The 19,843-nt window shown below is 34.3% G+C and overlaps 2 protein-coding genes and 1 long non-coding RNA gene across 3 annotated transcripts; 2 read left to right on the plus strand and 1 right to left on the minus strand.

Annotated features, from left to right (window-relative positions):
• Positions 1-2,721: 2,721 nt before the first annotated feature.
• On the minus strand, positions 2,722-12,771 carry LOC130622154 (uncharacterized). Its single transcript, XR_008981008.1, has 2 exons — positions 8,785-12,771; positions 2,722-3,310 (listed from the first exon to the last, which is right to left on the minus strand). It is a non-coding gene; the product is annotated as an uncharacterized LOC130622154 (long non-coding RNA).
• Positions 4,613-7,480, plus strand: LOC130622153 (synaptic vesicle 2-related protein-like). Its single transcript, XM_057437568.1, has one exon. The coding sequence runs from the start codon at positions 4,998-5,000 to the stop codon at positions 6,366-6,368; it is 1,371 nt and encodes a 456-aa protein (XP_057293551.1). The 5' UTR covers positions 4,613-4,997; the 3' UTR covers positions 6,369-7,480.
• Positions 12,772-13,333: 562 nt separating the features above from the next.
• LOC130622152 (nucleotidyltransferase MB21D2-like) lies at positions 13,334-19,276 on the plus strand. The gene is made up of 3 exons (XM_057437567.1): positions 13,334-13,490; positions 14,434-14,605; positions 15,507-19,276. The coding sequence occupies exons 2-3, from the start codon at positions 14,498-14,500 to the stop codon at positions 16,803-16,805; spliced, it is 1,407 nt and encodes a 468-aa protein (XP_057293550.1). The 5' UTR covers positions 13,334-13,490; positions 14,434-14,497; the 3' UTR covers positions 16,806-19,276.
• The last annotated feature ends 567 nt before the right edge of the window (positions 19,277-19,843 follow it).

The following is a 19,843-nucleotide window of genomic DNA, read 5'->3' on the forward strand; positions in this document are numbered from 1 at the left end:
GCATGTTATGGTCAAGGATAAAAACGACGACACTTGATCAGATCAGAGTTGTAATTGGTAATGATGTTGATTGGTACAATTATAAACGTGTAATCGTTGGAACTAATAAAGGTCTAATTGGTAGCGTAGCCCATTTATATGTATGGAAAAAATTGTTGTCTCTTGATTAAATTATTGCGACTTATACCAATGAGCCAAACACTGCTGATGCTATTGTATTATGGCAGGAATTTCGTTCCAAGGTCAACAACGCAACCAGCATAATAAAACCTTCTCCATTGTGTTAAAGCCAACATGGTTATGTAGCTTGCTGTTTAAACTTCTCCAAAGAGTTAATTAAGTGATCGACATTTATTGTTCATAAAAACAGAAGTAGTGGTTTCGTAGTTCTCTGTTATGTCTGTAAATCCTTTGATTTTGTGGCTTTCTAGAGCACAGGGACAAAAGAGAAAGGTCAGAATGATATATGAACATATATAATGGCAGTTTCAGATTATAAAAGGCAGCTTTTAAAATTTTGGATGGAACCGAAGTACTTTTCTGTCATCAAGAAAATTATGAGTCATAAATTAATTAGAAATTAGAAGTTTATAATATAGAACAAAAGCTTGTATGATTAGAATCAATGATCTTGTTTCATTAGTTATGGTTTTAATTTTACTTCAAAAGAATCCACATCACCACGTACGTTGTGATCAGAGAATAGCTAGCTAACTTTAGCAAAAGTAACTAATACTTTTTATGCTCACCTTTTGTGGCTACATTAATATTCATATAAATTTTTTTGACGTAATAGATATATATTAGTAGTGTCGTCGTTTTAATGGAATCACGTACTCTAAAGTGCAAAAGAAACAGGACGCACTATGGTTTTGCTGATGAACTTTTTTGATCACGTTATCCTTAACTTCTGTGTGAAAAGAATTATTTCATGGGAAAGAGATTAACAAACGAAAATGGTGAAAAGACTTTTATTTGTAGTCTAAATTTCAGTGTGTGATGCCACACCTAAGCCGGTAGGTTTATATTTCCTAGGAAATATGACAAAGAATTTCCTAACATGTAAAAATTTATAAAAATGCAAGGATATTTAAAATTATGCTCCTTTCCAGTTCTTAAAAATATGTTTTTATGCAATTTATGTCCGTTGTTTTGTTACACGGTCAACTAGGATTCATCTCCGCTTGTACACTTTTTGGAGTAATTGGACAAGTATCGTTTATCTCAAAAGAAATAAATTGATTAGATTTTTTAATATGTATAATTTACGATATGATGATATGTAGCTACTTACATGGCTATATATTATATATTTTACTTTACGTTGTCTTTAAAAGAGCTTCTAGCTAGAGCTCCCACACATGTATTTTTTACATTACTGTATTTACTGCATGCGTGCCAACTGTACTACGACAAACAGAAATTCTATAAATGTATAACTTATACTTTTAAATTTCCTTGGTACGGTACGCTAACAAAGCCAAATATTATATTTTTCACAAATATACATCCACAACTTGATTTTTTCTTTTTTACGCATAAATTTTTTTTTTCATGATTAACGCGAATTTGAAAAACTAATCAAATAGCAGAACAGACCAGTCAGGGTGATTTCTTTGCGCCGACTCGAATATAAAAAGGCAATTTATAAATGATTTCAATTAGCTGATAACGATACTTATCTAATCATTCCACAATAATTAATAATTAATTTCTTTCGCGTGAGAAATTTCCATAAAGATGATGTGGCTTGTGATGACATGCTATAGCGGGTTTATATAAAGCTCACAGTTCTTTTAATCGCGGGTCGAATCCTACTCACTTTCTGACAGTGTAGATTACCATAACCATTTTCGTGACAGATGAACGAAATACAGTTCTAGGCGCTATAAAAATAACTGCCAGAGTTGTCCAACATTTGTTTAAACATTTCTAAAGGGATCAAGGGAGAGATTTTAACCCTGTTCATTAATTTCAGACATATCTTACAATGTACACAATTGCCTTAGACAACTGTGTACATTTCCAATTCTTTAGCACGAAGTTAAATAATCGAAGTTAAAATTAATTAAACTTCATGCAAGGAACGCTAGCGACCTCCTGAGAAAGCAGGGCTAACGTTAAGAAGATGATCTACTGCTGTTTAGAGTATCTGATAGAGAGATAAATTTAGGCGTGCTGTAACGATTTTTTAGCCATTTCCACTTTCAGAACTCCACTTTCCTTTAAATCTTTTACTTCCTTGTTGTGTCTTGAGACTGAATAGGTTACCTTTGCGCACTTTTTGATAAGAATATACTCTGAAATATAAATCAAAAGTAAAGAATTTCCTAAGAATATGTCCATGCTCGGTTGTTTGTTCTAAATGTGAAAATTTGTGTGATACCCAAAATTGGATTAGAAAAAAGTTTACTTTCTTATCAAGTAAACAAACTTCTTTATCCGACAAAAGCAACATGGCTTTGTTACACCTACCGTAGCAGAATTTGTCAATAGCCATAGCAAATTATAGCAGGCTATAATCATGCTAAGAATATATATATAATACCTGTATACGTCTGTCCGTCTGTCTGTCACACAAAATGGTAGCTTAGCTGCGTAAGTAGCGAGATGCACGCAATGCGGGGACGGGCAAACCAGTGGATTTTTCCACGGGCTAACGACTAGTAAGTATAATTTTTCTTACAAAGCAAAGAAGACTGAAACTAAAGAAAACACATATTATATAAAACAGCGTGTATCTCCTAGAGAAGAATTCATATAAACTGTAAAAAATAATTAACTACAGGGTCGCTGATTTAATGTTGTTGCCGTAATAATAAACATTAACAAAATGTAAACAAAAAGAAATAAAAAAAATTAATGTTTACATCTGTTACGATCGTTTAAAACTTTTTTCGATTCATCAAATTCCAAAACGCTGCATTGTTATCTCGCACGGCACGGCGAATTTTTTTCCCCCTAAATGGTTGGAAGTAACCTTGATGGTTGGAAGTAACCAGTGATTGGTTGAAAGTAACACAATTGATGGTAAGAAGTAAGTTAGAAGTCAATCCAATATTCCGATAATATTTTTTGAATAAATTTTCATATATTCATTACCAACCTTCAACAGTCATATCAATACTGTCATCAACCTCGCTACTAGTTCCTGCTATTTCAGAAGTATCATTGGTAACATTAAAATTAACTCCCAAAAGACACGAGAATATCATGAGAATAGAAAAAATGCGTTCACTTATGCAAAAGAAGAATTACCTTGAAGACAAAGAAGCAGCGGTGAGAAGTTCTTTCATTCCATCTTTAGAATCTAATAAATAAAACTATATAATTATAGCCAAAGTATAGCTGCGTAAAATTTTGAATACGTATTTTTACATATCGATGTCCAACCTCGTTCCAAGGGCTCCTTTTTCCCTTTTTTTATGGCAGACTGCGCTCAAGAAAGAAGGCTTACTTGAGCGCCGTCAGCCATAAAAAAGTAAAAAGGAGCCTTGGGAACGAGGTTGATCGATGTTAATAAACTCTTTAGCACCCATAGCACCAAGCAATAAAACTTCTCTCTTCGAATATCCGTAGAAAAAAACGTGTATCAAACAACTAATCTCCAGGCTTCAAAGTTAAAAGAATATCATAGCTAATGAAATTCTACGTTAATATCAATTGAGTTACTTCTAACCATTACTGGTTACTTCCAACCATCAAGGTTACTTTTAACCTTTTATGGTAAAAAAAATTCACCATGGCACGTTTGCGGTGCTTTCTTTCTTGATACGGTAAAAAGCCCACAATAATCTGACCTGTGATACTCTGACTTGGGACTATATTATATTGTTAAACTACCTTCATCTCTAAGTCGTATAAAAATTTTCGAAGAATGCAAACTATTTTTTTTAGCTTTACACAATAGATAACACTAGTCGTTAGCCCGTGGAAAATCCACGGGTTCGCCCGTCTTTTTTATACCGCATTGCGTGTTTCTCGCTATTGCGCAGCTAAGCTACCATTTTGCGTGACAGACAGACACACAGACAAAATACGGCTATTATTATAGAGATAAGATTTTTTTTGAAGAAATTGTAATTAAGAGGTCATGGTGACATCATTAAAATTCTTTTAATCATAATATTTCCTTAACACTGTGTGGAAAGCATGTGATCTTATGTGGTATCCTGGTCAGTGCTTCAACCCGAACCCAATGAAAGGAATGGCGTCACAAACTCCTGGGAAAAATAGTATCTGGTCATTAACATCGTCTTTAAAATTCTAATTAAGTGGATTTGTCCAGGGGGTTACTATTGTTTCTCTCTTTGTAAACGTATGTGGAAGAGGAGAGTATGCAATAGGTAGAAATAACTAATTTTATTTGACTTTTTATGTGTTGAAAATTGTGAGATTCAAAATTTGTGGGTAAAAGGTATAAATAATTGAATTTTAAGGATATATACCTTGTAAATGGTGTGACGATGTCAGTTAATTTTCACCGTATAGGTAACAAGATATTACCCGGACTGAGGCTAGTATTTTAAAGTGAGGTTGATATTTTAAAGTAGGGTTGGTATTCCAATGTGAGGCTGGCTTTTCAAAAAAAAAGAAAATATCCGTTATATTCTTTATCAGTGGTTTTGTACAGATTTGTTTTGATTTTAACTAACAGAGCCACAATAGCAAAAAAAACTTCCTGAAAGAAAGAGAAATAAAATATACTGAATATATTAAAAATAAATTAAATACGGACGAACAGATTAATGACTTTCATAATTAAAGAGGCTCGTGTACATAGCGACGATCGTATATACATTTATTATCCTCAGCAAAGCAAATTAAATATTTCTACACGTATTGTAGAAATTTAATTGTCGTAAGTGAAGTCCTTTATGCGAAAAGCGTTCAGTTGCTAATCGCTTATTAACCATAACATAATATTTTTGTAATCAACTCAGCATAACACATAATGTTACGAACAGCTTTAAAGTCTATTTCACAGAAAAATTAATATGGCCGTTACTTACACGATTGACGATGCAGTAGACAATTTTGGTTATGGAAAGTTTAACATAAAACTTACATTACTGCTCTTAGTTATGTATATGATGGATGGTATTGAGCTCACTTTGGCTGCATTGGTGTCACCGCGATTAAAGTGCTTATGGGGTTTGACATCAACTGAAACAGCGTTGCTTTCTTCAGCTGTATTTGGAGGGATGGTATGTGGTGGGCTTTACTGGGGTGAGCTTGCCGATAAAAAAGGTCGAAAGTTGCCTATGGTTTTTTGTGCAGCTATGGTTATGTACTTTGGACTTCTTTCTGGCGTTGCATTTAATGTATGGTCGCTTTTTGTTATGCGTGCATTTGTCGGCTTTTTTATGGTTTGTATTCCACCAAGCGTTGTAATATATTCCGTGGAGTTTATTCCAATGAAATACAGAGGCAGTGTAACATTCGGATTAAATCTTAGCTACAGCTTTGGCGCAATGTTCGCATCGGGTTTAGCATATCTCGTCATGAACAGTCTGGGTTGGCGTTGGTACATTATTTCGTGTACTGCGCCGGCAGTTATACTGTTAATATTTTCACCATGGTTGCCTGAATCAATCAGGTATTTATACATAACTGATCGATATAATGATCTCGTGGCATTATTGCATAGGATGTCAAAGGAGAATAAAGAAAAACTCCCTAAAGGTGAAGTTGTAAACATGAAAGTTATAAGGGAACGAGGACAAATACTGGAATTATTTACTCCACATTTTATCGTACCCTCGTTAATTTCGTTCTTGATCACAAATATGTCATCAATGAGTTATTTTGGTACCGTATTCTTAGGTTCTCAAATTATACAATCTGACAAACTTGATTGCCCAATTGGAAACAACATTAATCGGCGGACATCTAGGTGTTTTGAACTGACTAATTATGACTATATGTGGTACATACTATTCGCAGTAGGAGATACTGTTGGTGTATTTGCCGTGCTTTTATTTGTGCACCGAATATCTCGGAGGGTCTTGCTGTGTGTGATATTTGCCTTAAGTGCAGCATGTTTTCCATTGTTGTACCTCTGTCTATCGACAGCAATAAACATATTTGTCATGTTTCTAGTGCGTGGGCTGCTGAGTCAAACAGTGCAGCTCGCACTCCTTTTTGTGGCCGAGCTTTATCCTACAAGAATACGAGGAACAGCCGTTGGGTTCTTCTTTGGAACGTCTCGACTTGGCGTGATTGCATCGACGTTTTTATCTGAAGTTCTTTTTGAGTATTCATACCTTTTAATGACAGTTGTTTATAGTGGCTTGCTTTTATTGACGGCTTTGGTGCTCTCTTGTTTACCTGGTGATACGAGGAAAACGAAACTAGCAGATAAATAAGTGCAGCTTAAAATTAAAAGAACTAAAGCATCTATTACTGACTTCATGTCAAAACACATGTAGGATACAAGATGACTAAAATACTTTCGATCTGGATTATCACCCATGCGAATACTTATTAATTTAAATAATTTGATAAGATGGTCATGTGCGAATATGAATGAATGGCAAGTGAATTTTAAATTCTGGCTCGTTCGGTTGCGTTCTATTTATTTTCATTTTTTTTTTTTACTTTAGCAGCGTTATTTTGGTTGTTGTCCCCTTGAGCCCGTTTATGACATTCATCAGTATTCTTTTGGTTCTTCTGAGACATTGTTCGCCAATGCTTTATTTTATAGTTTTTATTAAAATATGTGCTTTTATTTTAAACTTACTTCGCCGGTTTGAAGTTTTTCGAACATTTTATAATAACTTTTATTAGGATTGTTCAAGTTGAAAAAACTTGGCACACTTAGAGTACGTCATGAAAGAAACAAAATGGCTGCAATGAATTTTTGCTTTTGTCAGGACTTTTTCTGCGACATCAAACTGTACATAACGTAAATGAAAGCTGTAAATGACACAGTAATTTGGCAATTTTAACAACAGCACCCTAACCGCTTGAACGAAATTGTGAGCATCATTCGTCGGTATTTTAAGGAGGATTTTCACGAAGCGAATTGAGCGCGAATTCGGCGGCGAATTGTATCTGAGCATACGCAGTTCGATGCAAAATCAAAACAAACAAAACTGCGCATGTTCAGATACAATTCGCCGTCCAATTCGCCGTTCAATTCGCCGTTCAATTCGCATCGTGAAAACCCCCCTTTATGAACAGCATAAATTAGATTTAGATAGATAAAGAAAGGGCTATAAACTGCTAGGTAGAGCCTTCAGGCTATGTCGATGTCAGCAGTTGACAGTACGGTCTGGAGGAATTGCGTAGGTTTTTTGTAAAGAACAAGAATTTACTGCAATAAATATGGTGTTATTCCTGTGCCTATAATCACCTTAAATGCAAAAACCACCTTGGCAAAGCAAAACACTACGCACATTTTGTAGCATTTTAACCAACTTGAACTGATAAACAATATTGGAAAGCAATTCTCCTAAATTTAAACAAGACTTTAAAATTTAAACAAGATAGACCTGTGCCCCCTGCCATCTAAATATTGATTTCAGCATTCTTTTGTCATTTTCTTAACACCTAATCTCTTTATCCTGCACATTTATGTGTGTTGGTGACCCACATACATTGATAAATCCTTCCAGCGTAGAAATATTTATGATTCTGGTGCTCGATATAAAGACCGGAAATGAAACCAATGGAGACTGGTGGTGCCATTTCCCCCTCACCACATTTCTCCTCCTCGCTTTTTATTTTATTCCTAAAGTTACGCCGCAATTGTTGTGCAAAGGTTGATATTAATAACATTTCCTAATTGTTTCTCGCTGAATTCCCTAATTGTTGCCTACTTGTTGGAAGCAGGTTCAATGCACACATTACTTTGCAGAACACAGTCACGTGATTTATTAGGACATAAAACGACCGACCGTTTTTTTATATGAGGATAAAAACGCTACACGCCCTGGGTTCAAGGTTGATGAAACAACACGACGTTTTAGTTAAAGAAGACAGCAATCTTTGCAAATCCGAGATAAGATAAATAAAATAAAAAATAAAATAAGAACTAAGAACTAAGAAACCAGAAGCGTTGCGTGCTGCAAAAATCGAGTTTAAAAAAATACTACAAAAATTTTGAAAAAACATTCAAGAAAGCTATCGTCAATGTGATTCACTTCTCTATGTTAATAGCCGTCGTCTACCTGTTTTTCTGTCTGTTGCGGAAACACGAAATGTGATATATAAAGAACGGGCGACCCCGTGGATTTCCACAGGTGACGACTAGTATAGAATAATGAACAAGAGGAATTTTACTGTGTAGTTATTAACCTTATTTAATCTAGTTCTCAAAAAACACTTTTTCCAGGCTCCATGGTTATGATACTCACTATTTTCTATATTTATCTACTACACATCTGCAAAATCTTTAGGTCCCTCTTAGAACCTTAGATATGGATAATTACACAAAACTTATTGCCAGCCACCCGCAAAATAGTTCTATTCAGTAAACAGTTATTGGTTTAAACGCACTCAGTAAATATAGAAAACGTTACGAACGTCCTTGTTGCGTTGGAGCCAACGCGATATTTTTGTTAGCATTCTGCCAATTCCGTGACCAGAGCATCTTGTTCGCTTTTTGGTATGCATGTTGGCGCGAATAAAAAACCCAGGATATAATATTGAGTCTTTTACGTGATGCTTACATGTTTGAGTTTGCTTAAGTTAGAGACACTACGAAAAACGCAGAGGTCATATTATTGTGACCAGCTAAACCCTATCATTGAAAAATTAATTAATAACAGAATCACCTACCCCTTTCATTTTTATTGTTGCATCGGCACCCCTGTCCAAGTTTACGTTGGTAGTTGGCATGGAATTTATCATTAAAAATTAATTTTTTTGCGATTTTTTATATAGTTTGAGTTGCATATGTTGTTTCCTATAGACTTTTCTGCTCTTCTTGAACTTTAAACCCCCACAAATATCCGCTTTCTTGGGCCTCTAAAGGTAAATAAGCAAATAAAGCTACCTAGTGACTGTATTTTAGTAAAATTGGTTTTAGAAGTATAATAGTACATAGGCAATTTCAAGTAGTCCGAGTTTTTAAATTAAGACATTGATACCTTCCCTAAACCAAGACCATAAAAAAGAAATGGTTCTTTATCTCAAGCTGGTTGTTTCTCTTTTTTTAAGACATGTAAAATTTACTAGCTTGTGAAATAATTTCTTATTAATATACTTAGTGCTACTTCCCTGACTAATAGTGGTAACTTGAATACATTTAATACGTTTTTTGTGAGTAACACCCTCAAGAAAAAGAACATGCCTAAGTATTTAGAAAATACTTTTTAGTATTAAGTCCTTGGCAGGTTACAAGTGTGTTGTCGTACCCTATCCGCCGATCAACAATTCTCGCGCTCAAAAAATAGCTTTTTAGTTTGTGCTCTTCGCCGTTCGATCCCTCTACCCACTCTGACCAAGAATTTCAGAATTAAAGCAGCTATATGGCAATTTGTTTTCAGGAATTGGAGACAACTGTACATCCTTGTTCTGAATGATGCAAGTTTCCGCGTTTCATTTTTTTCAGCGCAATTTGGCCTAGAAGGTACCATTTTCATCGCATCAACTACGCATCTGTTTACAGGGCGTTGGCTTTATATAAAAAAAATGGTTCTTATCAGAACACGGATTTATTTATTTATTTGCTCACAAGAGCCGCAGAAAGTGAAATCGATGCATCGTCGCTTCCCTTTCTTGTTAGCGCAAACCGGCTTCTTAATTTGGCAACTCCGTCGTACGCTATCACATCCTTGTCAAATGAGTTTAAATCTGGATATCTCGAAAACAATTTCGTTCGATTATATTTTATATTTCGATCTTAAACTGCAAGGAAAGTGGAATTTCGAAAAAAAACGAAAAAAACAATATTTGGGACTTACTCAGCGCCCAACTGGTGTCTGTTTCTTTGCCTAAAATTGAATTGCATAGATGCTATCACATTTTCAATGTAAAAAAGTACAATGGAGAAGCACGGAGAGCAGCTAAAGTAAAGCAAACAATAGCAAATATTCACGCAAGTAATCTCTCACATAAATCCTCTAACTAAAAGCCAATTGAATGTGGATGTTGTGGTACAAGAAATCACACGATGAATGCAGGAGATCAAAATACAAAACAATATTAAACAATTTAAATAAAAAGAAGCTGTGTATTGTGCAAAAACAAAATATTATCATGTAGACACATCATGAAGATACTGATAGTGATATACACCTGTTTAGACGCAATCAGAATAAGAATTACAGCAGACTTTGGCAGTACAAAAAACGTTTTTAATTCAAAAATACAGACAAGTGACATTTTTATGTAGGTAGCCTTTTCATGTGCCTGAAATAAGAGTTCAAACCGACATGGTATTTAATCTTGTTTATAGGCTTTGTGCTAACTGCACATGATTTATAACTTTGTACGCATGCGTAATAGATTTGTACACATAGACAATGGTCTCATTTCGAATAAATTGTGTTTACATGAACATTCTGACTTAGAACATGAGGGCGATGTGAAATTTAATGTCAGTATGGAGTTCTTCTTGCCCCAAACCGTCTAAACATTAGTGAAGACCAGAAGACTAGAGATGGAAATAAAATTTTTATATCGCCCTAATTAAAAAATTTATGCAAAGGTTGCTTAAGAAAAATTAGGCCAAACAATTACCCACAATGCAAACTTTCAATCAAAGGAGCCTTTAAAATAACAATTTTATTTATTAAATAATTGCATACAATATGAGATCATGCCTTTATGTATGTGGCCGACCACTATGAAATATTTTTTTCTACTTCAAAATTATAGAAAACCATCTACAAAAGTTTTAAGGATATTCATTTGGCTGTTCTATGGTGGCTGATCTTTGCGAAATGAGAAAAATATATATTAGAAGAAGTTCAATAATAAACATAAAAAAATTACAATTAAAATTAAAAAAAAAGGTAACAAAACTGTCAAAAATCAATTCATGAAACGTTGCTAAACTGTCAACTTTTTACTCAAGCTCATAAAGTTCTCACAGAAGGATCTCGTTGTCGGCGATCTCTTCGCCTTTCACGCCTGCCAAATTCTTTTCAATTTTTTTATTTTAACGGAACACGACGAAAGTTATGCAGCAATAACTCAGGTGGCTTATTTCACGAGACCACAAAGCTTGTCTAGAAATTATTGACATCATTATCGCAGCCTTAGGTGCTGATGTGTTAGGTTAATTGTGGTTAAAAAATTGTACGGCGCAGAAAAATAACACGTTTTAAGGACTACGAAATTTTGAAAACGCGATTTATCCGCACTTTTGTAAATCGAGCGTTGTGCAGTATGGGCTCTATTACTTGACCGCGGAAGTACAATAAAAGCACTTCTTGTATTTTACTGTCATCATAAAAATATTAATGTGATATTCCAAAATTTCTACTTCCCGCGGTTTTTTTGCGGTTTAGAGATATATCTATTATATCATCTTTTACAACAAGTGACGCAGCCATTTTGAAATCACTATACGACACTTTTTATAGTCAGAGTAAGACCTTAGACGGGCTATTATAAAATTTCCCGCGGTAAGTCAACATGGTCCTTAGTGAGCAACACAAGATTTATGAAAGCTCGGAAAAGCACGTTTTTGCTTTTTTGCAGTACATAAAACGCGGAAAACAACATTTTTCTGCGTCGTGCAACTTTTTTAACCACATATCGGAAAAGCGGGATGCAGGATGCAGGATTAAAAAAATCATCGAAATGAAATGATTACCGAGCCAATGTTATTTATTCTCGCCATGGATTAAACGCACGAAAAGCTCGCTAATGAATAAATACATTTTCGTTTGTTTTTAACGAAAAATAACAGAATTTTAACAAGTTCAAAAAAATGTGAATTATAAAAAACACAAAGGATAAGGGAAGGCGATTTTGCTTTGAAAATTTTTAAATGTGCAGAGTGGGCAGAAAGAATATCCTTTTGGCATCAATTATTACAAATAATAAACAAAAACCAGATCAATTCAAAATTCAAAATGTGTTAAATCTTGTTCAGCAAGCAAAAATCCAAAATCCAGTTATAAAATCGTGTCCAGTAGAATAATCGAAAGTGTTCAAAATCAAGATTCGAGTTTCACAATACAAAATAATATTCACAATGATAAAAATAACAGTTTACAATTATACAACGTCTCAAACACACTACACTGGCAAACTATTCGCACGTGATTCGCTCATGTTTTCAGTCGATTAATTTTCCTGATCATTTCGGTCGGTAGACCGTAATTTGTAGCGCGGATAGCTGGGTTTAGATACGAGATACGAGAAAACGACACAGAGATGTGTTCTTCTATGATATATATGCTGTGAGAACGTGCTTTCTACTCCTGGTTTTTATTAAAAAGAAAAAGGGCAATTCGTAGTCACGAAAATATTTGTTTTTCCCACTCAATGATTTAAACACTCACACATAGACTTTTTTCTCTTTTCAGAGTGTATAGTTCGAAAGCACAACTTTTTCAGATCGGAGGAATTCGCATTTGTTGCTTGATATCTAAACCTCGTCAAAGGATATATAAACGTTCAATGTCAAACAAATCATTTCGTGTCACATTATTTTTTAATGTCTACGCGATGTTCAGTAACTGCATGGCTAGCCCCACTTGTCGAACCCGCATCCCGATAGGTCTTCCAGCATCCCGCATCCCACTTTTAGGATATGTCCTTTTTTAACATCAAACACGTTTTTTTTTATAAGAAACATGTTTATAAGAAACTTACATGTAGAATCTTCAAAAATTAAGAAACTTTTACTCACTGTTGTGTTGTTCACAAACGAAAAAAGCTATATTTTTTATTTTTAAACCAACTAGTCCAAAAATTAAGGGAACTTTTAGAACTAGCTATTTATTTGATATAAGAAACCCTTATTATTTTAATTTAATTAAGAAACAAATTAAGAAACTTTTGGAACTAAAAACATGGAAATTAAGCCTACAAATAAGAAACTTTTAGAACTAAGCCCTTCGCCAGGTTTCTTATAAAAAACCTAAACACATCAACACCTAAGGCTGCAATGACGATATCCATTATTTTCTACACGTACTTTATGGGGTCGTTGAAAAAACCACCTGAGAAATTAGTTTGTAACTTTTAAGATTTAAGAGCGAAAGCTGTGATTAAAAGGTTTTTTTATTATTATTGTTTTATAAGACATCAAGGCGCACCAGTCAGCACTCCTGTGCAGATACTTTCCGATTCATTGTACTACCTTAGAAGTATTAACGGAGGAGGGTTTAAGTACACATTTCGTTCTATAGCATCAAGTTTCAATATCTTCGATGTTATAGATTTTATGAAAGAAATCAAGCAATGAATTTTACAAACAAACCGTGTTAAATTACTCCAGGAAAGAATTTTTAATCGTCTCAATCACAAAGGAAAATTTGAATGTGTACGATTTTGTTTAAAAAGTATATTTGAACAGAATGAAGGTAAGATAAAGAAATGTTTCTGGTCGTATAAAACATTCTCAAATCTTAAATCGTGAAGTTCAGTTCGCTGATGACAATTATTGATACCGACGTTATAATAATAGCCGTAGCTTTCCGTCCAAATGTCTAAAGTGATGTTACGGAACGCACGGAGTATGTAAAGGATGCGGGGAATATTCCCGTAAGTAAAGAATAGCCCATCTTATTAATACCCGTCTTTTGATCGGAATAATACCTAAACACTTAATTCGTGCTATTAAGCACAGGGGCTAAGGACTAACTATTTTTAGCTACATTAAATATGTTCTAAATTAACATGCTCTAATGTGAGTTGATTTAGATAAACAACCTGAACGCCGGGGTGATCACAATCAACTTGAATTAACAAATTTACCGGACAATGGCAATTTTTTTCCTTTTTTTTGAAAAACAGAACAAACAGTCAAATGTCTTTTAATTGGGCGGGCAAGCTTTGTCTTATATCTCGAGTATAGGTATGTTCACGAGTTAGCTCTGGAATGAGCATGTGATTTTAACCTCATGTTTCTTAAAATCGTGTTAAGTTTTCGTAAAAACTGTGCATAAATTTAAAAAATTTAAAATTGAACAAAATTGATGACATGGCAAGTTTAGCCAATGCGGTGGCAACCGTCTTTAATTTTGGCCAAATACATGATTTTTTTATAAAAAACTTAGGATTTTATTCAGATCTCAAGTGGCTTATATTTTACAGGGGCGGCGCCACTAGGGGATTGTGGTAAGGGGGGCTTTAATGAACTGAAGTGTGCAAAGTCATTGTAGTTTTCTTTTCTTGGAGTTTTATTTCTTCTCTTTTGAAAACGTGTCTCTTTCCATCTGTCGCCATCCATCGCAACAAATAATTATTTTATGTGAATTGTGCTTATATTCGTATAGAACTGAAGTTGCTTAATAATTTTTTCAGAGTCAGTTTGGTTGCTTCTCTTGTACGCCAAATTGTAAAAAAAGAAACAATTTATAAAGGAAAAATGGAGATGGATGATGAAAGAAAAAAACACGAAGGCAAGATGAATAGGTTGGTGGAAATGGCCAATGCACAAATCAAGAAAAATGTAAAAAACAGTGAAGTGCAGAAGGTAAAATATTGACTCAAAAATTTGTCCTTTTTTGAATAAGTGTTTAAAACTTTTTTTTCTACGGAATATGTTTTTTTTTTCATGTATTTAAGATATATTTAAAAATAAAGAAAACACTTGCTTATTTTAATTTATAAACATCCATAAGGGGTATTTAGTCCTAACTTTACAAGAAACAGATGGCAGTATTTACCTTTTCAAATACTATTCCAAAGTTTAATGGGAATTTTTCAGCCAGCAAAAATGGACTACAACGCACTACTTTTTGCCCTAGCAACGACCATCGAAAAAAAAATTTGTGAAACTTTTTGGTGTAAAATTCAGATAAAAGCTTCATTCCTACGTATTTCCTAGTTGTAATTTTTAATAATGATGTACCTGGAGCGTAAATGAATTTTTGAGCAGGATTTCTTTTAAATTCTCCTAACATATTTTTAACACACAAATTCGGAACAACACAACTTTTAAAACAAATCTCAGGCAAGTTTTTATTTTAAAAATTAACTGCAAACGGGGTTTTCTTATGCTGTGTTTCACCAGTGTTTTTCCTTTGTCTTTTTTCCGAAGCAACATGAGACTAAAACAAGATTAATATCAAGGTTGCCCCTCCCTCATATGGCATTACAACAGGAGTAGTAGTGCAGCTACAGTGTAAATGCTCAAATGAGTGCCCTAGGAGGAGCGGTTATTTGAATAACGCTTTCGATTCCTTATGGGCCCGCCTCCTTCACTTTTAAACTATTTTATCAAATGACCATCATTGTCGAAAATAGAGAGGGTTATCATTAAAGCAGGGCTCTCATTTCTATCCATAGTGAAGGAATCACCCAAGGGGGGAGCAGTCATCCGAGTAGATACAGTATGCACATACAAATGATTCTAGACCTTTTTTAAATGTTAGGTAGAAAGAGTTGAAAAGCTTGGTCAACAGGAAAGAGAAGATGCAAACAGGAAACCACGTTTTGATGTCGTATCAGGTGTAGGTTACACTCAAATACTCGATGCTATGTCACACTATTATGCTGATATAGAATACAATACTCTCCCACTATCTGACCAACAATTGGAGTTCTACACTACTTTTGTTAAGGAAGTCCTTCTCCCTCGCATTGCTGAGAAAGATTGCAGGTTTCAGTTTAAGGAAATTATCCAGTCTGGGAGTTTTAAAGAAAATACAGTGATTAACAAAAAAACCTATTGCCAGAACTACATAGAACACGAATTTGATTTTATGTTATGTATGAAAGATTTTAATTATGACTCGGTAATAATTATCAATAGTCATGAAAGTGCATTCAAAAAAATCGCTTTAGTTGGGGATGACATGCCATTATGGAGAGAATGGTGCGAAGTGATTGACAATGAAAACTTGTTAATGCCAGAGAAAATTATGCACGCTTTTGAGGATGCTGTGAAAGGGGTCATGGAAGAATTGATGGCTCAAGAAAAAGGCTTAGCATCTGGATGTATTGAAACAAGCAGAAATGGACCTGCCGTAACTTGTGAATTTGATATAGCAAGACTACCATTGGAAATGCAATCACCTTATGAGGAAGACGAAAGAAGCATTATTCAGCGGAAAGCTGGCCTCAACGTTATCAATAATTGGAGTATAGACCTTGTTCTTTGTCTCCCCACTAATATAAACTTAGGTAGTCAATTTAACTTCGAATCAACATCACAGTTTTGGCCTTCAAAGATGTTGAAGGAAATTATCTTGTCAATGCCTCTTTTACTTGTTCCGAAAACGCATGAAACTTCACAGGAAACATGGCGAGTTTCTACGTCACCTGCTGAATTACTTTTAGCAAAAGATATCAAGCAAAACTACCCTTTAGTAGCTCAGTGCTGGATCATTATGAAAGCTGTGATGAAAACACACCTTTATAAGCCGAAGTGCGTCACTTCATATATATTGAAAAGTGTGGTTTTCCAGCTGCTAGATCATATACCGCCAGATTACTTAACTAAGCAAACCTCGCCTGAGTTTGTGTTGGGTATCTTAGATGCTTTTGTTATTGGCTTAGGGCAGAGATTTTTTCCTCATTATTTCAACAAGTCTATTAATCTCTTGTCTTCAACTTTGGAGCACAAAGATTTAGATGCACTGTTAAAAATCTGCATGCAGGTCAGATTACAGCCTGATTATTACGTGAGAACAACTCCTAACTGTGATACTTACTTTACTGATCTGTTATAAACAATAAATTTGGTTATAAAAACTTGACAACAAGCCCTTGTGGTAAGGTTGATATGCCTGCTTGGAAATTTCAGAAAACCACAAAATATTTCTTGTTTTTTAAAGGGACTACGAAACGATTTAATAAGCCCAATTAATGGAGTGTTATAAACGGATCACTCAGAAGGTCAAGAAATTATACACACTTTAGAATCATATAGACTTGTAGACACCTGATTATGAATAATTACTTTTTTATGATGAATTTGCTACTTTTTTTATTTTCTAAAAAACAAAGTAATTCTTAGCGGTAAAAAAGCTACGGTCTGTTAAATACTTTATTCGGAGAAACTTTCGCGAGAGAAACTTCGCGAATTTCGCGTTTTTGGCATTTTTCGTGAAACTTTGTCTCGCGAAACTTTTAAAAAATGGCCATTCGCGAAAGTTGATTCAGTACAAACTTTCCAAATTGTCGATTCGCGAAAGTTTATCCACTAATATTTAAATGAAACTTGCCGGTCTTAAAAGTTATTTCTTGACTCGCCCTCACTTGGCTCGACCTCCCCATAAAAAAAGAGACAACTGGCGCTGGGAACGAGATTGGAATAACTTAGAGATAAACAAAAGCGATGATGTTTCAAATGTATAAGTATGGCTTATAACCGAGTTACTGACGAAGAAGACGATGACAACGATGCGTGAGAGCCGGAAGAAGACGAGCCTAGAAATGTGTTTGATCTGCTTTGTGATTTTGACGATAAAACCAGTTTGTAAATAGAGGTTTTTACATACCATTAGAAAGAAAATTACATCGTTGAAAAACACCTTTCTATCATAACAAATATAGGCCACTTTTTTTATAACAACATAAAAATCACAAATCGCGAAAGTTTATCTCGCCAAAACTTTCCAATTTCAGATTTCGCGCAAGTTTATATAAAAAATTTCGCGTGTTTTTGGACTCGCAAAAGTTTCTCTCGCGAAAGTTTCTCCAAATAAAGTATATTAAATATCAGTAAATCGAAATTTTGTTTTGACGAAGGAACAGAGACAACACGAGGAGCTATGTTACTTACTAGCTTGGAGAAAATAATTTAATACCTCTAAAAAGATTTAAAGTCATTCGTTTTTTGTTTTGACTGGCTTTATGTGTCATAAACTTGCATGTTTTTTAAAAAAATTTTGAAGGATTGAAGCTTGAAGTTTAATTGTATTAAGTATCATATATGGATATCCAATATATGTGGGGAACTTTTCTGTCATTTTTAGTTATATTTGGATGCCGATGATTTAAGATATTGTTTTTGTCCTCAGTGAGCATAAACATCTCCACTTTCATTAGCTCAACAAAACCAACTGTTTTCTTGTAGCCCTTTTAATGATCTAGATTATTCGCGATATTTTTAGAGGAATTATAAACATTTTTTCCTTACTTTACAACGTGCTCTCTTTAATTAAACTCAACTTTACATATGGGGCTTGATGATAAGGGAAAGTATGTCTTCTACTTACTCCAGTCATGACTTCATTGTATTTAATGAAACTTTGTATGTATATGAAACACATATACATACCATGACGTAGTTGTTAAACTGGTCAAGTTGTTTGGTTACATTGTCAAGAAAAAATAACAATACTATTGTTGACGCAAGATTGCATATGAATACCAGTAGCAGTTTTCAAAACACCAGTGGTGTGCACCAATCAATGGCTGAAAGTAAGTTTTTCACTAACGTTGCAGCTCGCTTTTATCGTTTGTAACCTTTCCGTTAGAGACAATTTTTGCGAAGTTAGAAAGTCGTAACTTTTTGCGAGAATTTAAATTCGCGAATCACGAAAAAAGATTTTAATGATGTTAAATTTATATTGTTTTTAAGGGCGTTTGTGTCCCAGTAAACGCAAAGAGGTCCTTAAGACAGCTCTTTTATTTGCAAAGTCGTTCCGACGTCTTTCAACTAGAAAATACGTCTTAATATAATCTCTGGCAGACCAGTCAAATCTCCTTTGAATAGAACAGGGGTCATTTAAAGGTTACGTAACACCCAATTTTGCTATTTTATACCACCTAGTGTTAGATTTGTAACGTATCGTAACAAAACTAGTAGAACCCACCCGCCCATCCCGCCCTTTTTACGTAGTATTTTGAATCGTAAGACCTCCATTTCCTACAGTACTAAAAACACTAAATGTAACAGATAATCAGGCAAGCTGGTGTTCTAGCGAAGAAGATATATTAGGGCCATTTATTAGGTTATATCTTCTAAAAAACCGCTAGAAGTGGGTTGAATAAACAAACCCCTTAGTCTTAAACATAAAATATAACAAAAGAAAAACACTTTTTAGAACAATAAACGGTTCGGGAAATTACCAAGTGGGATATTTTCTACGCATCGGTTTACACTTGTTTTTTATAAGAGCAATATTATTGTAAGAAAATGTAGGCTTAAACTTGCTGCCAATAGGAACAAAGTAAAATTATTGGCAAGCTTGAATCTCCTGGCTTTTTATTGTAATAAACCGTCCAAATACAAAAAACAACCTGATAATAACACAACCTCGTCCCCAGGCCATGGGCCGAGGTTGTGCTATTACTGCACTTGTTAACTGTAATCGTTTATTATATTCGTTTTTGTTTTAAAGGTAGCTTCACAAGGCAAATAGCTAACGTTATTCCTTTGCTCATTCGCAACAATTAGCGTGAAGATAAATACATCATTTAGATATTTCAGAGCTTATCACACAGAGGTAGCCAAATTAAATTTGTCCAAAAAAGAATACATTTTACAATGAAAACAGTTTTTGAAAGACATCATAGAATGAAACATGTAGAGAACATCGTTCTACTTCAGCAAAAAAGTTTGCAAAAAAGTGAAAATAACATCTTCTTTGAAAAAACAACAACAATCAAGAGCTGTATTTACCCAAGATGTGAACGGACAATACAGAAAGAAAATGTTCAAAGAATTTGAGTGATCTTTGATTATGATGTACTTTTCGGGCAGAAACTTTTGCGATTTTTAGTGTTTTTCGCGGAAGATTATGCTCAAATTTAAGCAAGT

Source organism: Hydractinia symbiolongicarpus, chromosome 12 (genome assembly GCF_029227915.1).
Source record: "Hydractinia symbiolongicarpus strain clone_291-10 chromosome 12, HSymV2.1, whole genome shotgun sequence".
Lineage (NCBI taxonomy): Eukaryota > Metazoa > Cnidaria > Hydrozoa > Anthoathecata > Hydractiniidae > Hydractinia > Hydractinia symbiolongicarpus.

What these genes read in the sequence shown, in the direction of transcription:
- LOC130622153 (XM_057437568.1), top strand. Translation starts at nt 4,998, where the DNA reads ATGGCCGTTACTTACACGATTGACGATGCAGTAGACAATTTTGGTTAT.
- LOC130622152 (XM_057437567.1), top strand. Translation starts at nt 14,498, where the DNA reads ATGGAGATGGATGATGAAAGAAAAAAACACGAAGGCAAGATGAATAGG. An exon ending in AAAACAGTGAAGTGCAGAAG is followed by an intron (nt 14,606 to 15,506) that starts GTAAAATATTGA and finishes TTTAAATGTTAG; the next exon opens with GTAGAAAGAGTTGAAAAGCT.